Source organism: Trichomonas vaginalis, chromosome I (assembly GCF_026262505.1).
Source record: "Trichomonas vaginalis G3 chromosome I, whole genome shotgun sequence".
Lineage (NCBI taxonomy): Eukaryota > Parabasalia > Trichomonadida > Trichomonadidae > Trichomonas > Trichomonas vaginalis.
This window is the reverse complement of record NC_067203.1, coordinates 10646143-10659994: the sequence shown is the minus strand read 5'-3', so window position 1 is coordinate 10659994 and position 13852 is coordinate 10646143. Positions and strand designations below refer to the sequence as shown.

General features: G+C 33.8%; 9 protein-coding genes and 2 pseudogenes across 11 annotated transcripts, besides 2 other annotated features; 6 read left to right on the top strand and 5 right to left on the bottom strand.

Annotated features, from left to right (window-relative positions):
* Positions 1–9446: part of a mobile genetic element that runs on past the window's edge.
* Positions 359–831, bottom strand: TVAGG3_0964690 (annotated as a pseudogene). The gene has a single exon. A coding segment is annotated over exon 1 (473 nt).
* Positions 924–1346, top strand: TVAGG3_0964680 (organellar and viral DNA polymerase type B; the record flags this gene model as incomplete). The annotated part of the gene is made up of 1 exon (XM_051253534.1): positions 924–1346. A coding segment is annotated over one exon (423 nt), but the record flags the coding sequence as incomplete, so codon positions are not given.
* Positions 2009–4703, top strand: TVAGG3_0964670 (annotated as a pseudogene). Its single transcript has one exon. A coding segment is annotated over exon 1 (2695 nt).
* On the bottom strand, positions 4946–5665 carry TVAGG3_0964660 (uncharacterized protein; the record flags this gene model as incomplete). Its single annotated transcript, XM_051253533.1, has 1 exon — positions 4946–5665. One exon carries the CDS (start codon positions 5663–5665, stop codon positions 4946–4948), a length of 720 nt encoding a protein of 239 aa, XP_051079107.1.
* On the bottom strand, positions 5690–5923 carry TVAGG3_0964650 (uncharacterized protein; the record flags this gene model as incomplete). The annotated part of the gene is made up of 1 exon (XM_051253532.1): positions 5690–5923. The coding sequence occupies one exon, from the start codon at positions 5921–5923 to the stop codon at positions 5690–5692; it is 234 nt and encodes a 77-aa protein (XP_051079106.1).
* Positions 5969–6397, top strand: TVAGG3_0964640 (uncharacterized protein; the record flags this gene model as incomplete). Its single annotated transcript, XM_051253531.1, has 1 exon — positions 5969–6397. The coding sequence occupies one exon, from the start codon at positions 5969–5971 to the stop codon at positions 6395–6397; it is 429 nt and encodes a 142-aa protein (XP_051079105.1).
* Positions 7215–8000, top strand: TVAGG3_0964630 (uncharacterized protein; the record flags this gene model as incomplete). The annotated part of the gene is made up of 1 exon (XM_051253530.1): positions 7215–8000. One exon carries the CDS (start codon positions 7215–7217, stop codon positions 7998–8000), a length of 786 nt encoding a protein of 261 aa, XP_051079104.1.
* Positions 8030–8500, top strand: TVAGG3_0964620 (uncharacterized protein; the record flags this gene model as incomplete). The annotated part of the gene is made up of 1 exon (XM_001325402.1): positions 8030–8500. The coding sequence occupies one exon, from the start codon at positions 8030–8032 to the stop codon at positions 8498–8500; it is 471 nt and encodes a 156-aa protein (XP_001325437.1).
* TVAGG3_0964610 (uncharacterized protein) lies at positions 8549–8785 on the top strand (the record flags this gene model as incomplete). Its single annotated transcript, XM_001325403.1, has 1 exon — positions 8549–8785. The coding sequence occupies one exon, from the start codon at positions 8549–8551 to the stop codon at positions 8783–8785; it is 237 nt and encodes a 78-aa protein (XP_001325438.1).
* Positions 9447–9628: 182 nt separating the features above from the next.
* On the bottom strand, positions 9629–10336 carry TVAGG3_0964590 (ribosome biogenesis; the record flags this gene model as incomplete). Its single annotated transcript, XM_001325404.1, has 1 exon — positions 9629–10336. The coding sequence occupies one exon, from the start codon at positions 10334–10336 to the stop codon at positions 9629–9631; it is 708 nt and encodes a 235-aa protein (XP_001325439.1).
* Positions 10337–10795: 459 nt separating this feature from the next.
* On the bottom strand, positions 10796–11844 carry TVAGG3_0964580 (uncharacterized protein; the record flags this gene model as incomplete). Its single annotated transcript, XM_001325405.1, has 1 exon — positions 10796–11521. One exon carries the CDS (start codon positions 11519–11521, stop codon positions 10796–10798), a length of 726 nt encoding a protein of 241 aa, XP_001325440.1.
* Positions 11845–13502: 1658 nt separating this feature from the next.
* Positions 13503–13852: part of a mobile genetic element that runs on past the window's edge.

Sequence of the window (13852 nt, the reverse complement as noted above, 5' to 3'; positions counted from 1 at the left end):
ACCCATGCTGTTGTCTAAATGTCATGTTGTCATCATTTTTAAGAGAAGTTAATTAACCTGGTGACACATGGTGACGTGGTGACACCATCAGTTATTCAAAAATAATTCATAAATGCCTTCCTCCTTTCGTACCTGTTGTCAAATGTCATGTTGTCATCATTTAAAAGAAGTTAATTAACCTGGTGACACATGGTGACGTGGTGACACCATCAGTTATTCAAAAATAATTCATAAATGCCTTCCTCCTTTCGTACCTGTTGTCAAAATGTCATGTTGTCATCATTTTTAAGAGAAGTTAATTAACCTGGTGACACATGGTGACGTGGTGACACCATCAGTTATTCAAAAATAAATTTTCTTATAAAGCTTCAGGGTCAATTTCTTCAACCATTTCACTTTCTTCGTCAATGTCAATAGAAGCTTCTTCAACCTTTGGTAAGAATTTCTGTATAACATCTTTGTTCGTTATTGTCTTCAGAGATGAAGGATAATATTTCACATTTGTTTCACCCTTCTTATATTCTTTCTGTTCGGAAAGATTTAAAGCAATACTGAAGAAGTCAATGTTAGAGTTCTTTATGACAGTATAATGATATCTTTGACATTCACGAAGAAACTCTTTTGTTTCAAAACTACTGCTAACTCTTGTGAAGTATAACGTTTGCGGTCAATGACGATAGCTAATGGTCTGACATACTGACCAAACTTAGATTCTTTCACAAACTTCTTGTTAAAGATAACATTAACATTTGAAGCATTATTGAACTCATTCTTGATGGCATTAGCGAGAGCATTGTATGAAAAGAACTTGCAATCTTGCATGTGTTTCATTAAAATAAAAATATTAAATTATTTTGAAAAATAACTTTAAAAAATCTAATCTAATTTTTTCAAAAAAAAATATTTTTTTATTTCCTACTAAAATGTATCGGAAGTTGTCTAAGTTAGAACACTCGGAAATAAAACAACTTCTTACAGAAGCTAATATAGATGTTGCAAAGCATTACGCAACAAACAAAAAAGCACTCGCTGACATCCTCAATGACTATAATGGTGCAATAAGTTATGATAGAATTCATGAGTTCATAAAGCCGCAACGCGGCGAGGACGAAGTCCATGCAAGAGCATTTCCTTTAAATGACGTTGCTATTGACTTATATCATAGACGTTCAGTACCTCATGAAGTAAGAAGAGAAATGTTTGACATAACAAATGCAAACGTTGGTGAAACAAGAAGAAGAGACGACACACTGAAACAACAGAGAAGAGAGATGTTTAAGAGCGCTATAGAACAAGTTCGCAAAGCTAACGATGTCATTCGTTCCATTGACGACAAACCAAAAGAAGGTGAGAGATGGTTAAAGAAAGATGAAGAGAATAGGAAGAGAATGTGAAGTCAGGCAATAGACTCATTGACTTTAACATCGAAGCTTTAGATGAACCAAACAGAGACTACTTACACAAACATTTCGGTAAGGTTTTCATGAGACTCTTAGAGAAGATTAAAATAAACTCCCAACAAAGATGGATGGTATGTTATAAACTTGGTGGAAAGTATGAATGTTCTACGTTAAACCTCAATAATATTGGAACATTACTACATCAGCTCTTGAAGGAGAACTTTATATCAGAGATAGAAGCAAATGCTGCAGGTATTGTTGAAATGCACTATGACTTCTTCTTGACAAACATAAAGAATCTTACTGAAATAAAGATGTATGATTTAACAGAATATGAAGGCTTAACGATGTCAGATGTAAAGAAAGGCAAACCAAAAAAGAGACCATATAGAGATGAAAGCACACTGACAAATGACCAGAAAGCCATTTTGGAAGCTCTTAAGCAAACAGGAAACCCAGCACTTATAGAAAGCTTTTGGAAAGATAATGGTGAAAAGAAGTTTTATAAGAAGAGAAGCGGTCAGTTCTGGAAGTATCTTTGCACATTACCTATAAATCTTGAACGCTACCAAATCTTCAATGAACTGAACAAAAGAACTGCAACACTTATGACAGAAGATAACTGCTTCGTTTATGCTTGCATTCAGGCTGGAGTAAATGAAGAAACTATTGACCACATGAGAGAAGTCATTCGTGTTAGAGACTTTCCTCAAAGTAAAGTACAAGAAATTTCTGACGGCAACTGTATAGCATTTAATGTTACCATTGTTATTTCAATGACTCAAGACATAATGAAATAAAGAGATATATACCAAAAGAATGTGAAACTGTTCGAACTATTGACTTACTTCTTGTTGAAGGACCACTACATGCTAAATGAAAGACTTCCAATGACAACATATTTCATTCGCAACTATATAGAAATCTTGAAGGAGTGTGGTGTGAATGAACATTGAGAAACAGATGAAGATTTATACAAAGAGAGAAGATAAATATGTAGTTCGCATGGATAGAACTACACCGCTATGGGATGTTATGAAAACATTGTGGGAGTGCAAATATTTCGAACCTATTTCTTATGGAGAACTTTTCACATATATCGACTGACTTATATAAACAGAACCTTGCACCATTTAAAGATTTGACATATGCTCCAAAGTATTGTGTACAACTGAAGAAGAAAGCAGAGTCAAAAGAAGCAAATAAAGCTAAATGTAAGTTCATTCCTGAGCATGTTTTCTTTGCTGACTTTGAGTGTAGCACAGACGGCTTTCATAATGCTTTTAACATCTGTTACGACAGTGAAGATGGTTCAGTGAGTGAAAGCATATGGGGTCAAAGCTGTGCAACAGAATTTTTGGAGCGACTTCCTGACAAGAGTTTAATATATTTCCATAACCTCAGCTATGATATAAACTTCATCTTAAGACACATGACAGAAGTGAAAGGAACTCCCATCATTAAAGGTTCACGAACAATGCAAATAACTGGTTCATATAAAGGACGGGCAATTATTATAAAAGACTCTTACAGTGTTATAAATAAGAAGCTTAAACTATTTCCTGCTATGTTTAACTTACAAACAGGACCGAAAGAAGTATTTCCATATAACTACTACAGCAGTACTTTGTTAGCAAATGACAACAGAACTGGTGTCATTTCTGAAGCATGTAAGTTTATCCAGGATGCAGATACATTTATGAAAAACATAGATTCCATCAAAGGTTGCAGAATAGATGAAAACAACTTCGACTTAGAAAAATATAGCACGTTTTACTGCAAACAAGATGTAAGAATTTTAAGAGAAGGTTTTGTAAAGTTCCGCAATGACTTATTGAAAGAGTTTGATTTAAACGTTTATGACTACGTTAGTATTTGTTCTATGCTAACAAATTGTTTGAGAACAGAGTATACTTCCCGAATGGAAATCTTTATGACCTCTCAAATAAACCAAGAGAATTTATTTCGAGATGCATTCAAGGTGGAAGATGTATGTTGTCAGATAACATGAAACAAAAGAGCGAAAAGAAACTCATTGCTGACTTCGACGCTGTTTCATTATATCCATCCGCTATAGCAAGACTTTATACTTTAGAAGGAATTCCAAAAGTATTGAAGGATGAGATGTTAAGTTCTGAATATTTGTTAAAGCATTTATTCGATGACGACCAAAAGGAACCCATTGGTGAAAAGTTTATGTCTGGCTTCTTTGTTCTCATTAAGATAAAAGAGATTAGCATACATAGACACTTTCCTTTAATAGTTTGTGACCCTGAACTAAATCCAGAACTTAACGTTCCCAGAAGTTCAAACTCTTGCTGTCTCATGTATGTTGACCATATAACATTACAAGACCTTATAAAATATCAAGGTGTCAAATGTGAAGTGTTGCAAGGATACTACTACGATGGAAACAGAGATATTAGAATAAGAGATGAAGTAAAGAAGTTGTTTGAGTTAAGGTTAAAGTATAAGAAAGAAGGAAATCCTTTGCAAGAAAATATAAAGCTCATTCTGAACAGTATTTATGGCAAAACTATTCTATCTCCTATTGAGTCAAAAATAACCATAGTAGATGACAAAGATGCTATAAGATATGCCATCAGAAACTACAACCATATAGTGAAGTTCGAAGGTTTGGATGGTTCAGATAAAACTATTTTCAAGCTAACGAAAAGCATTTGCAGACACTTTAACTTTTGCCCCTTAGGTGTTAATATCTTATCTTTGTCGAAGAGAATAATGTGTGAAGTATTCTGTACTGCTGAGGACTTAGGAATGGACATCTTTTATAGCGATACGGACAGTATGCATCTCTACAATGAAGATATCCCTCGTTTAGCTGAAGAGTTTGAGAAACGTTATGGAAGAGTTCTCATTGGTAAAAACCTTGGTCAATTTCATAGCGACTTTGCAGAAATCACAAAAGATAAACAAAGTTTAGCATACAAGTCAATATTTTGTGGAAAGAAGACTTACATAGACTTACTCACGAATGATTTAAATGAAGTTGCATTTCACTGCAGAATGAAAGGCGTGAAGCAAGATGTTATTGCTTTAACCGCTAATGAAATGTTTCCTGACTCTGTTCAGTGTTTCTATGATGAAGATAAAGGTTTAATGGTTCCGCAAGGAAAATTTGACAAAGACTCTGAGTTCAGTGTTATGAAGTTATATAAAGCACTTTATGACGGTCAAGAGATTGGATTTGACTTATGTAAGTCTTCTAGTCCTTGCTTTGCTGAAAAGTTTAACTTTTCTATTCAGACTAAGACTTCATTCATAAGAAAGCTTAAGTTCTGAGGTCATGAATGAGAAAAATAATGAGGTCATTTATTTTTGTCAGCAGTGAGACCATTCATGATAAAAATAAGCCGCTAGCGGCAAGGGCGAAGCCCATGTGGTCATTTACAATACTGCGATGGTAGAGTTTAAGAGTTGTGCTTCAATGTAGAGACAGTCCTTATGGTCTGGAGGTAAGAACACTGGGCAGTTATGGTCATGAGTAGAGAACATGTCTATCCAAAACTCACGATTGAAGCCAGTTAATTTATAGTATTTAGGGTTAGGAAGTGTGAAGTTCTTGTATGACCAATGAACTCATTTTCAACTCCCTTACTTAAGTTTGAATATAATATAGCTTGCTTTCTATCCCAAATGCCAGGTGTTACAATCTTTGAAAATTCATTTTTCCTCGGAAGCATTGCATAATAATTGAAAACATTCTTGAAATCTTCATTGGGTTCAGAGATTTGAAATCTTATACGTAATGGATTTTCTTTCTTTTTAGCTACTTCATTGAATGGTGAATATATAACAAACTGACAGTCATGTGTTCCATCTTCATTTTCATTAAATTCATAATGAAAGTCTATAAGTTGTGGCTGACTACCTTCTTCTTTCAGTTGTGCAAGAAACTCACGTAAAGGCTGTAAAGTTTGTACTTCAATGTTAAACTTTTTCTCGAACATTTCATTAAATGAAATCATACATTGTTGCAATGTTGTATCGTCTTTAAAGTATTTGTATATGTGAATGTTTTGGGCGCTTAAAGACTGTTCGTCATTTTCTATCTCGACTTGAAGTATAAAGTCAACCTTTCTGAAAGCACGTGTTATATACATATTTGTTATGCCAATGTACTTCTCTTCATTTATGTTCACAATCCAGTCTGTTGGAAACTTAAACGTTACTCTGTTCCCCTTTATTTTGACGTCAGGGTTTTCACTACTAAATGCAACAGATAAAGGTATTTGTCTATACATTTAGTTCCGATAAAAATAAACCATTTACTCTTTCTTTGCTTCAGCTTCTTTAGCTTTTGCTTCAGCTTCTTCTCTAGCTTTCTTCGCCAGCAAACGTGGGTTCTTCTGTCTTCCAGCAGCTAATGCAGCAAGTTGTCTTTCACTAAGTTTTCTCTTTGGTCTCTCTGGCTTTTGTTCTTGTTTTTGTTCCTTCAATTCGGATAAAATTTGCTCGCGAATTTCTTTCTTCAATGCTTCAACATCTATTGTCTGAGTCATTTGACTGCAGATAAAAAACAAAATTAAAACTTTAACCGATGTAAAATGAGCTTGTCAAAATCAGAGCGAGAGTCTATTATATTAAATGACGCCAGAGGAATACAACATCCTTTCTATTATGTAAGTCAGAGTAAAGATGGTAAAATATATGTAAGAAAAAGAAAGGTTCCATTAGCGAATACAGAGAGCGACAACATTAAGGTGCATGGCACCGAGGGCGAAGCCCATATAAAACCTTCTATTCAAACTGAAAAGTCAATAGAACCAGAAGAAAAGAAGCCAGATGTACTTTCAATAACGAACCAAGAGCTTATTGCAAAGTTCGTGAATTTCATTGAAAAGCAAACCGAGTCAAAGAACCCTGACCCACCAGTGAAAGAAGTTGAGACAAAAGAGAATGTACAGTTCATTGAAAATGTCAAGAAACAACTTCCACCACGAATGCCAAGAAGAAGAGTGAGAATAATGAAGTAAAGAGATATTTTTATCCGAATCAAAGACATGCAGAACGAACAGTTAAACGAATTTACTCCAGCAGAGCATATTCATCAGATTCGCTCATATTTCGATATCATAGACAATGCAGTTCAAATTGGTGACACTAATAGAAAATATTCTGACGCAAAGATTCCATCACAACCTGGAACTGCTAAAGATAACACATGGGTAACATTCAATCTCTCACCTCCTGGTGAAAATATGTTGGACCTTTACAATACATTCATTACGTATAAAATGGAAGGTCAATTTATTGTAGATAAAGAAATTGGTTCAGGTTCCAATAAAACAAACCCACCAGGATTTTGGATTGGTTTCGATGACGCTTTCTATGCAGTTGCTGGATATCAAATCCTTGCAAATGGTCGTATCGTATATTCTCAAGACAACGCAAGAGAAGAAGCATATATATACTTCAAACTCACAAACTACCGAACAAATAAAGAAAGTAGATGTTTTCTCAAAGACTCGACATGAAGATGTATGGAGTCATTCGGGAACATGCAGAACAGGACAAATTGTTAGTGGTCCAATTACAGCAGGAAAATCATTTGATTTTAAGCTTCGTTTAAGAATTCCTGTTAGAAGATTCCTTCCATTAGAAGCTATTCGATTTATTCCAGCTTTTGCAGGAAACATTCAGCTTAAAGTAAAGTTCAGTAGCGACGCCTTACAATGCACATCTATATCTGTAAATGATATCATTGCTTTCAATCCAACTCTTAAAGTTGCATTTGCTTCAGATTCAAATCCACCGACAAATAAATTTGTTCCATGGAATGAACCATTCACTATGATAACGAAGGCAATAGAAGCTAGTGGAACAGTTACTATTACAACTGTAACCCAGCAACTATTTCGAACAAAGATGGATTTTAATGAATGTTTCATTCATCCAAAATCATTCTCTTTAGACCCTAACATTTATACAGAACTTGTAGAACATTATACAAACGAGGCTTTATGTTTTCCTGTTAAAGTTATGGATTGGATTCCTATGGACGGTTCATTCTCAAAGAATACAGATAGTTCAAGTGCAACATTTACAGCAGCTTATACGCCTATTAATGTTAAAAGTATTTGGGCACTATTTAGAAAGAAAGACAACTATTATGTTAATTTTGAGAACCCTAAGTTTAAATATCTTCAGCTTTCCATGGGAGCTTATGGAAATATGCCTGCAGAACCTGAAAAATCATATGGACCTGTATTTTATGAAATGGTTGCGAACGCTTGCAATACAAACAATGATATGATTGGATTTAATGAAGATGTTATGAGGTCATTGGTGGATGATGGTAGTGTGGAACATAAATGGGATAGCTATGACAACACACATTTCTTATGTGGTTTTCCAACAGAAGTGGACTTTTGCTTCCAGCAAGGTCAAACATCTACTGCTCCAATAACATACAAATTGTCTGTTAAAGGACCTATTGAACTAGCAACTGAAAATGTACCAAAGCCACTTATTGGATTTATGAGGGATTGTTGCTTTGCCATTCAGGTGCGTGCTAATGGAATCCCAATAATAAGATTAGATGACTATAACTTAGCTGCGGACGACAGTGAGGAATAAAGGATGAACGTTTATTTTAAAGCTTATAAATGAGTTCTTCATCAAGCTCTCGTGAACCTTCACCATCTATGAAACAAACTTTACCAAACGATTATGGAGCACCTATTGAATATTTCTTACGAGCTGCACAATGGCAAAGAGCAGTCTCACCAAGGTTAGGTGTTCCACCAGCTCCTGTCAAAAATAGCATTTGGTCAAGTCCTTATATAAGATATGGTCTCCCACTAGGTTTGCTAGCTACAGCAGGAGCAGTTATGATGTTGAAAAGAAATAAAGCAAATGTTGTAAATAATACTGAAGTAGCCGAAGTTAAACAAACTCCAACACCTTCGCCAAAACCAACGTCAAAACCAACGACTTCACAAGCAAAACCTTCAATGACTCCTGAACCTATGGAAGTACAAACTCCTATTCAAAAGTCAACTCCTAAACCGACTCCAACATTTAAACCAGAACCTACTCCTCAAATAAATCGTAAAACTCCTGCGTTTCCTTACTGAAAAAATAACGTTATTTTTATTTAATATTAAAATTTTTATTTGATTGAAATGACGACTAAAGTCACTGAAGCAATGAAACAAAAGTTTTTGGTAGAATACATTAAATCAGGAACTATTCCAGAAGGTTTTTACATTCATACTATGAAGGATGGTAGAGTTCAGTTTAGAAAGATAAAGCAACCATTAGATAAAGAAGGAATTTTGAGAAAGATTAAACTTCATGAGGACAACATTGCTGAACTTAAGAAGAAGTTAGAAGAGTTGGAGAAAGGAAGAGAGTTATAAAGCAATGAATTCAACAGGGTGAAAAACCGGGTGAAAAAAGAGGTGAGATTTCACCACTTCACCTAAATTTATTTTTGTGCTATGTTTTCATACGTGTGAGGGTGGTGATATCATTTATTTTTAAGTTTATTTTTAAGTTTATTTTTATATAAATGACGAAAACTATTGAGATAACAAACTACAACGGTCATTAGTTCAAGAATTTGTTCTTCGTTCCTCGTGAAAATACATTCTATCAGATACGAGGGAGAAAGGGTAAAGTTAGTTTGAGCGTTTATGATAGCAAACATAATGGAAGATATATACAAGCAGTAGATACAAACGGTAAGCGTGTTTCATTAGCTTTGTCAAAACTTACTAACATTTATTTTGACAGTGACTTTGACTCTGACGATTGGAGCGACAGCAGCGATACTGAAGAATATGAACTATTGTGTGAAGCACAGCAATGGGAAGAGTTGCAATACTTTTGTAAGTGAGAACGTTTATTTTTTACAGTAGTGAGGTGAAGTGGTTGGCGGCTTTATAAATATTTAAGGTTAAGTTGGTGTTTGTGTTTGTGTTGTAAAATATACGTTAACGGTTTTGTAAAGTGTCAAATTCACATATAATGGGTAAGTAGGTGCGCAGTGCCTCCGTACCCAAGACTGGTATACTAACTGCGGAATGTAAGCATGTTATATAATAGAAACAAAGAAATATTGATACATACAAAATGAGGCATTATGTAATTTTATTATAATTGATCATTCTATATTATCATTCTTCAATTTGGTATCTTTTGGCAAGACTTTTCTTATTTCTGTTAATTCTTTAATATTTGATTCCATGAAAAAGTAATTTTTAAAAGTCAAAATCAAAATAATTACTATCATCAAGTATCATAGGCTCTTCTTCTTCCTCCTCCTGATGCTCATCGATTTCATTGCCCAAGCCACATGCTTCAGGATCGCATATTGTACCATTGTCATAAAGAACTTCAATTTTGAGAGTATGCTTGAATGGCTTGATGCCGAGCATTTCAAGAACGCGGGCTTCAGAAGCTCTAATTTTTTGACCTTTCCAAACTAGCTGTTTCTTGCCTGCAACCTCGATTGTACCTTTGAAAATTTTGCAAGGAATTTGGAGATCAAAGAAAAGATTATATTCGTAATATGGGATTGATGTCAACTGTCTTTTGATAATAACATCACAAGGGGCAATTGATCCTGCTTTTGCAGCTGAATATCTACAATTTGCATCAATAACTTCTTTGATTGCCTTGAATGATCCATTTGTGAAGATAAGCCCAGCTCCATTTGTGAGATATTTTTCAAGTTCAGTAATGCTTGGAATTTCCCTTTTCAGCTGATCAACAGCGCGTCTCATCAATGAGTTCTTACAGAAAACAATTTCAGCAAAGCTGGAAATATCAGTTCTAATTTTCATGAGTTGATTTGATTTAACTTGTTGAGAAGTGACAACAGCAACTTTATTGTAATTGTGGAACAAATCATGAAGAATCTTAAAGTAATCATCCTTATTCTGATGTGCAGACTTTTCAAATGGCATTTTGAATTATGATTTTGTATAACTTTTCTTTAAGGGTGCACCCGTATGTACGTTTATTTGAGAGGAGGAGGATTACCCTCTCAATTTTGAGGGATTCGTTAGTTTATTTTCTCGATGAATATGCAATAAAATTTGATTTTTACCTTATCAATATACTTCATATAATATAGGGATGCGACGGTTTTACGCCATGACCGTTTAAAAATAGAATAATACGCTATTTTTGGGGCCGAATGGCGGGTACGAAGTAGCCGCCATTCGGCCGAATAACAAAACAATACAAAATTATCGCCGTCCTTTTTTTTCTTTCTTTCTTTCTCTTTTTTTCTCTCTCTCTCTCTCTTTCTTTTCTCTTTCCTCTTTTTACTCCTCTTTCTCTTTTCATCATTAAACGTAGAAAGATATATTAATATTATTTTAAAATTAAAAAAAAATAAAGAAAGTATAATAAGTAATTATTTAGTTATCGATATATATGTAAAGTGATAATCTGAGGATAATCTGAGGAGGAGTCTGAGGATTAGACCGAGGAGTAGTTTGAGGAGTTTGAGGATAATCTGAGGAGTTTGAGGAGTAGTCTGAGGATAATTTGAGGAGTTTGAGGAGTAGTCTGAGGAGTTTGAGGATAATCTGAGGAGTTTGAGGAGTAGTCTGAGGAGTTTGAGGATAATTTGAGGAGTTTGAGGAGTAGTCTGAGGAGTTTGAGGAGTAGTCTGAGGAGTTTGAGGATAATCTGAGGAGTTTGAGGAGTAGTCTGAGGATAATTTGAGGAGTTTGAGGAGTAGTCTGAGGAGGAGTCTGAGGATAATCTGAGGAGTAGTCTGAGGAGTTTGAGGATAATCTGAGGAGGAGTCTGAGGATTAGACCGAGGAGTAGTTTGAGGAGTTTGAGGATAATCTGAGGAGTTTGAGGAGTAGTCTGAGGATAATTTGAGGAGTTTGAGGAGTAGTCTGAGGAGTCTGAGGATAATCTGAGGAGGAGTTTGAGGATAATCTGAGGAGTAGTCTGAGGAGTTTGAGGATAATCTGAGGAGTTTGAGGATAATCTGAGGAGGAGTCTGAGGATTAGACCGAGGAGTAGTTTGAGGAGTTTGAGGATAATCTGAGGAGGAGTCTGAGGATTAGACTGAGGAGTTTGAGGAGTAGTCTGAGGATAATCTGAGGAGTTTGAGGATAATCTGAGCATAATCTGAGGAGGAGTCTGAGGATTAGACTGAGGAGTAGTTTGAGGATAATCTGAGGAGGAGTCTGAGGATAATCTGAGGAGTAGTTTCAGGAGTAGTCTGAGGACTAGTCTCAGGACTAGTCTGATGAGGAGGACTCTAAGGAGTAGTCTGAAGAGTAGTCTCAGGAGGAAGATCTGAGGAGGAGTCTGATGAGGAGGGGTCTAAGGAGTAGTCTGATGAGGAGGGGTCTAAGGAGTAGTCTGAGGATGATGAGTAATCTGATAAGGAGTAGTCTGAGGATGATCTGAGGATAACCTGATGACTAGTCTAGGAGTGGTCTAATAAAAATGTAAAATATTTTCAAAGAAAAAATTCTATGAATTTTATATTTTAATTCTTAGCATTATACTGAATAAAATAAACATAAATATCAAAATTTGAAATTGAACACGCCAAAAAATTGATAATCCACATTCAATATTTTGTAAGTGGCGTACTTTTTGAATACTCGCCATACGCCTTGGAGTTCTCAATTTTGAATTCGCCTTTATATGGGCGACCTCAGAAAAATACGCCATTAAGAAAATATTGTATGAGATTTTAAATTTGAACACGCTCTACCTTAAGGAATTAAATTTATTAAGATATATTTATATATAATAAACGATTACTTAAAAAAAGTATTTCATCGCTTATGTAAGTTTCAAAAAAAAAATCACGAAAATAAAAAAATCAAGATTAAAATTTTATTTTTAATTTTTGAATTTCTCAAATGGCGAAATTTTTGGGCGAACAAAAAAAATGTACGCCCGGTCAAATGGCGTGTTTAACGCATCCCTAATATAATATACACATGTTCATGTAAAAACTTTTTTCCAAAATCCTCAGTAGGGTTGTTAAAAATATCAAAAATTAGCGTTTTGAAGACACCATGGTGTCTTATAATTTTCCCTTCCTTATTGGCGTGTAGAAATAAATGCGCCAATAGATTGAAGAAGAAGAATTGTTTTTCTCTTAATGAACTTTAATCCTTTTGATATAAGAATATTAAAAACATTAATATAATTTCGATTTCGGAAATTAAATTTCCAAATTTTTTGTCGATTTCGGAAATAACAGGATCCCGCATCCAACACGCAACAACAAAACACAAAACACACTTTTTGGTTCTTTCATCGTTTTAATCGTAATTTATGTAATACATGATTTGGATAAATTTTACAATAATAGAACCTATATTATATTCTTTTCAAAGATTCTTGCAAATCATCAAAAATAATTGTATTTTAAAAAACGATCAAATTATCCTTTCATTATTTTAAACTTAAATTAGTTTTTATGATTGACTAAAGCAATCATGTTTATTCATCATTAAATAAACAAAAAAATAATATTTGAGAGTTATTTCAAAAAAAACATTGAATTTATTAATTTGTCTCAATTTCAGTATTATATAATTTTTATAATTTCAATATTTTGAAATACACTTTTTAATATTTCAATATTTATGATATTTCAATGTATTAAGGGGTCTCAAATTGAGCTTCTCAAATATAAGTTGGCCTATTCAAATAATAAAATTAAATAATATTTAAAATAATAAATAAAAGTGATTGAGGTCATAGCAAAACGGCTGTTTCAGTCATTAATTCTTAAAAATAAAAAGGGTAAAAACTAAATAAAATGGGTAAAATTCAATAGTGTCTGTGCTATCGTTCAATTTGAAGGTGTCTTTTGAAACCGCAAGACACATTGAATTTTTGAATAGTGTATTATGGTTTGACAGACACCAATGAAAAAAATAAAATGATATTTATTTTAAATATATAAGATCCTTATATAAAATATAAATATTTTATCGTTTTATTTTCTTGTTTTAGAAATGTTTTTTATTGAAAAATCAATAAAACTAACTCCAAAATAAAATTTTTGATTTAAAGACACTATGATGACACCAGGCAAATCTTCCAAGACACCTATCGTCGGGAATCTAACAACCCTAATCCTCAGGAATTAAGGGATTTTTGAATTTTAAGAATTTTTTTCGAATTTTTTCGAAAAAAAAATATTTTCAGAACAGCCTTAACGGCTAAGATTTAGGAACAATGTTAAGTATCAAAAAGAAAGGAGGTCTGATATAGACAACATATATCGTTGAAGGTTGAAAAAATCTCTAATATTTGAGCCCAAAATTTCAAATTTTAATTTTTTGAAAAAAGAGGCCACCCGTATGTACGTTTATTTGAGAGGAGGAGGATTATATTTTTGAAAGGGTGAAACATTATGAATATGTTAATTATATAATAATATGTATTATTATAAAAAAGAAAAAATAAAGCACGTTAAAATTT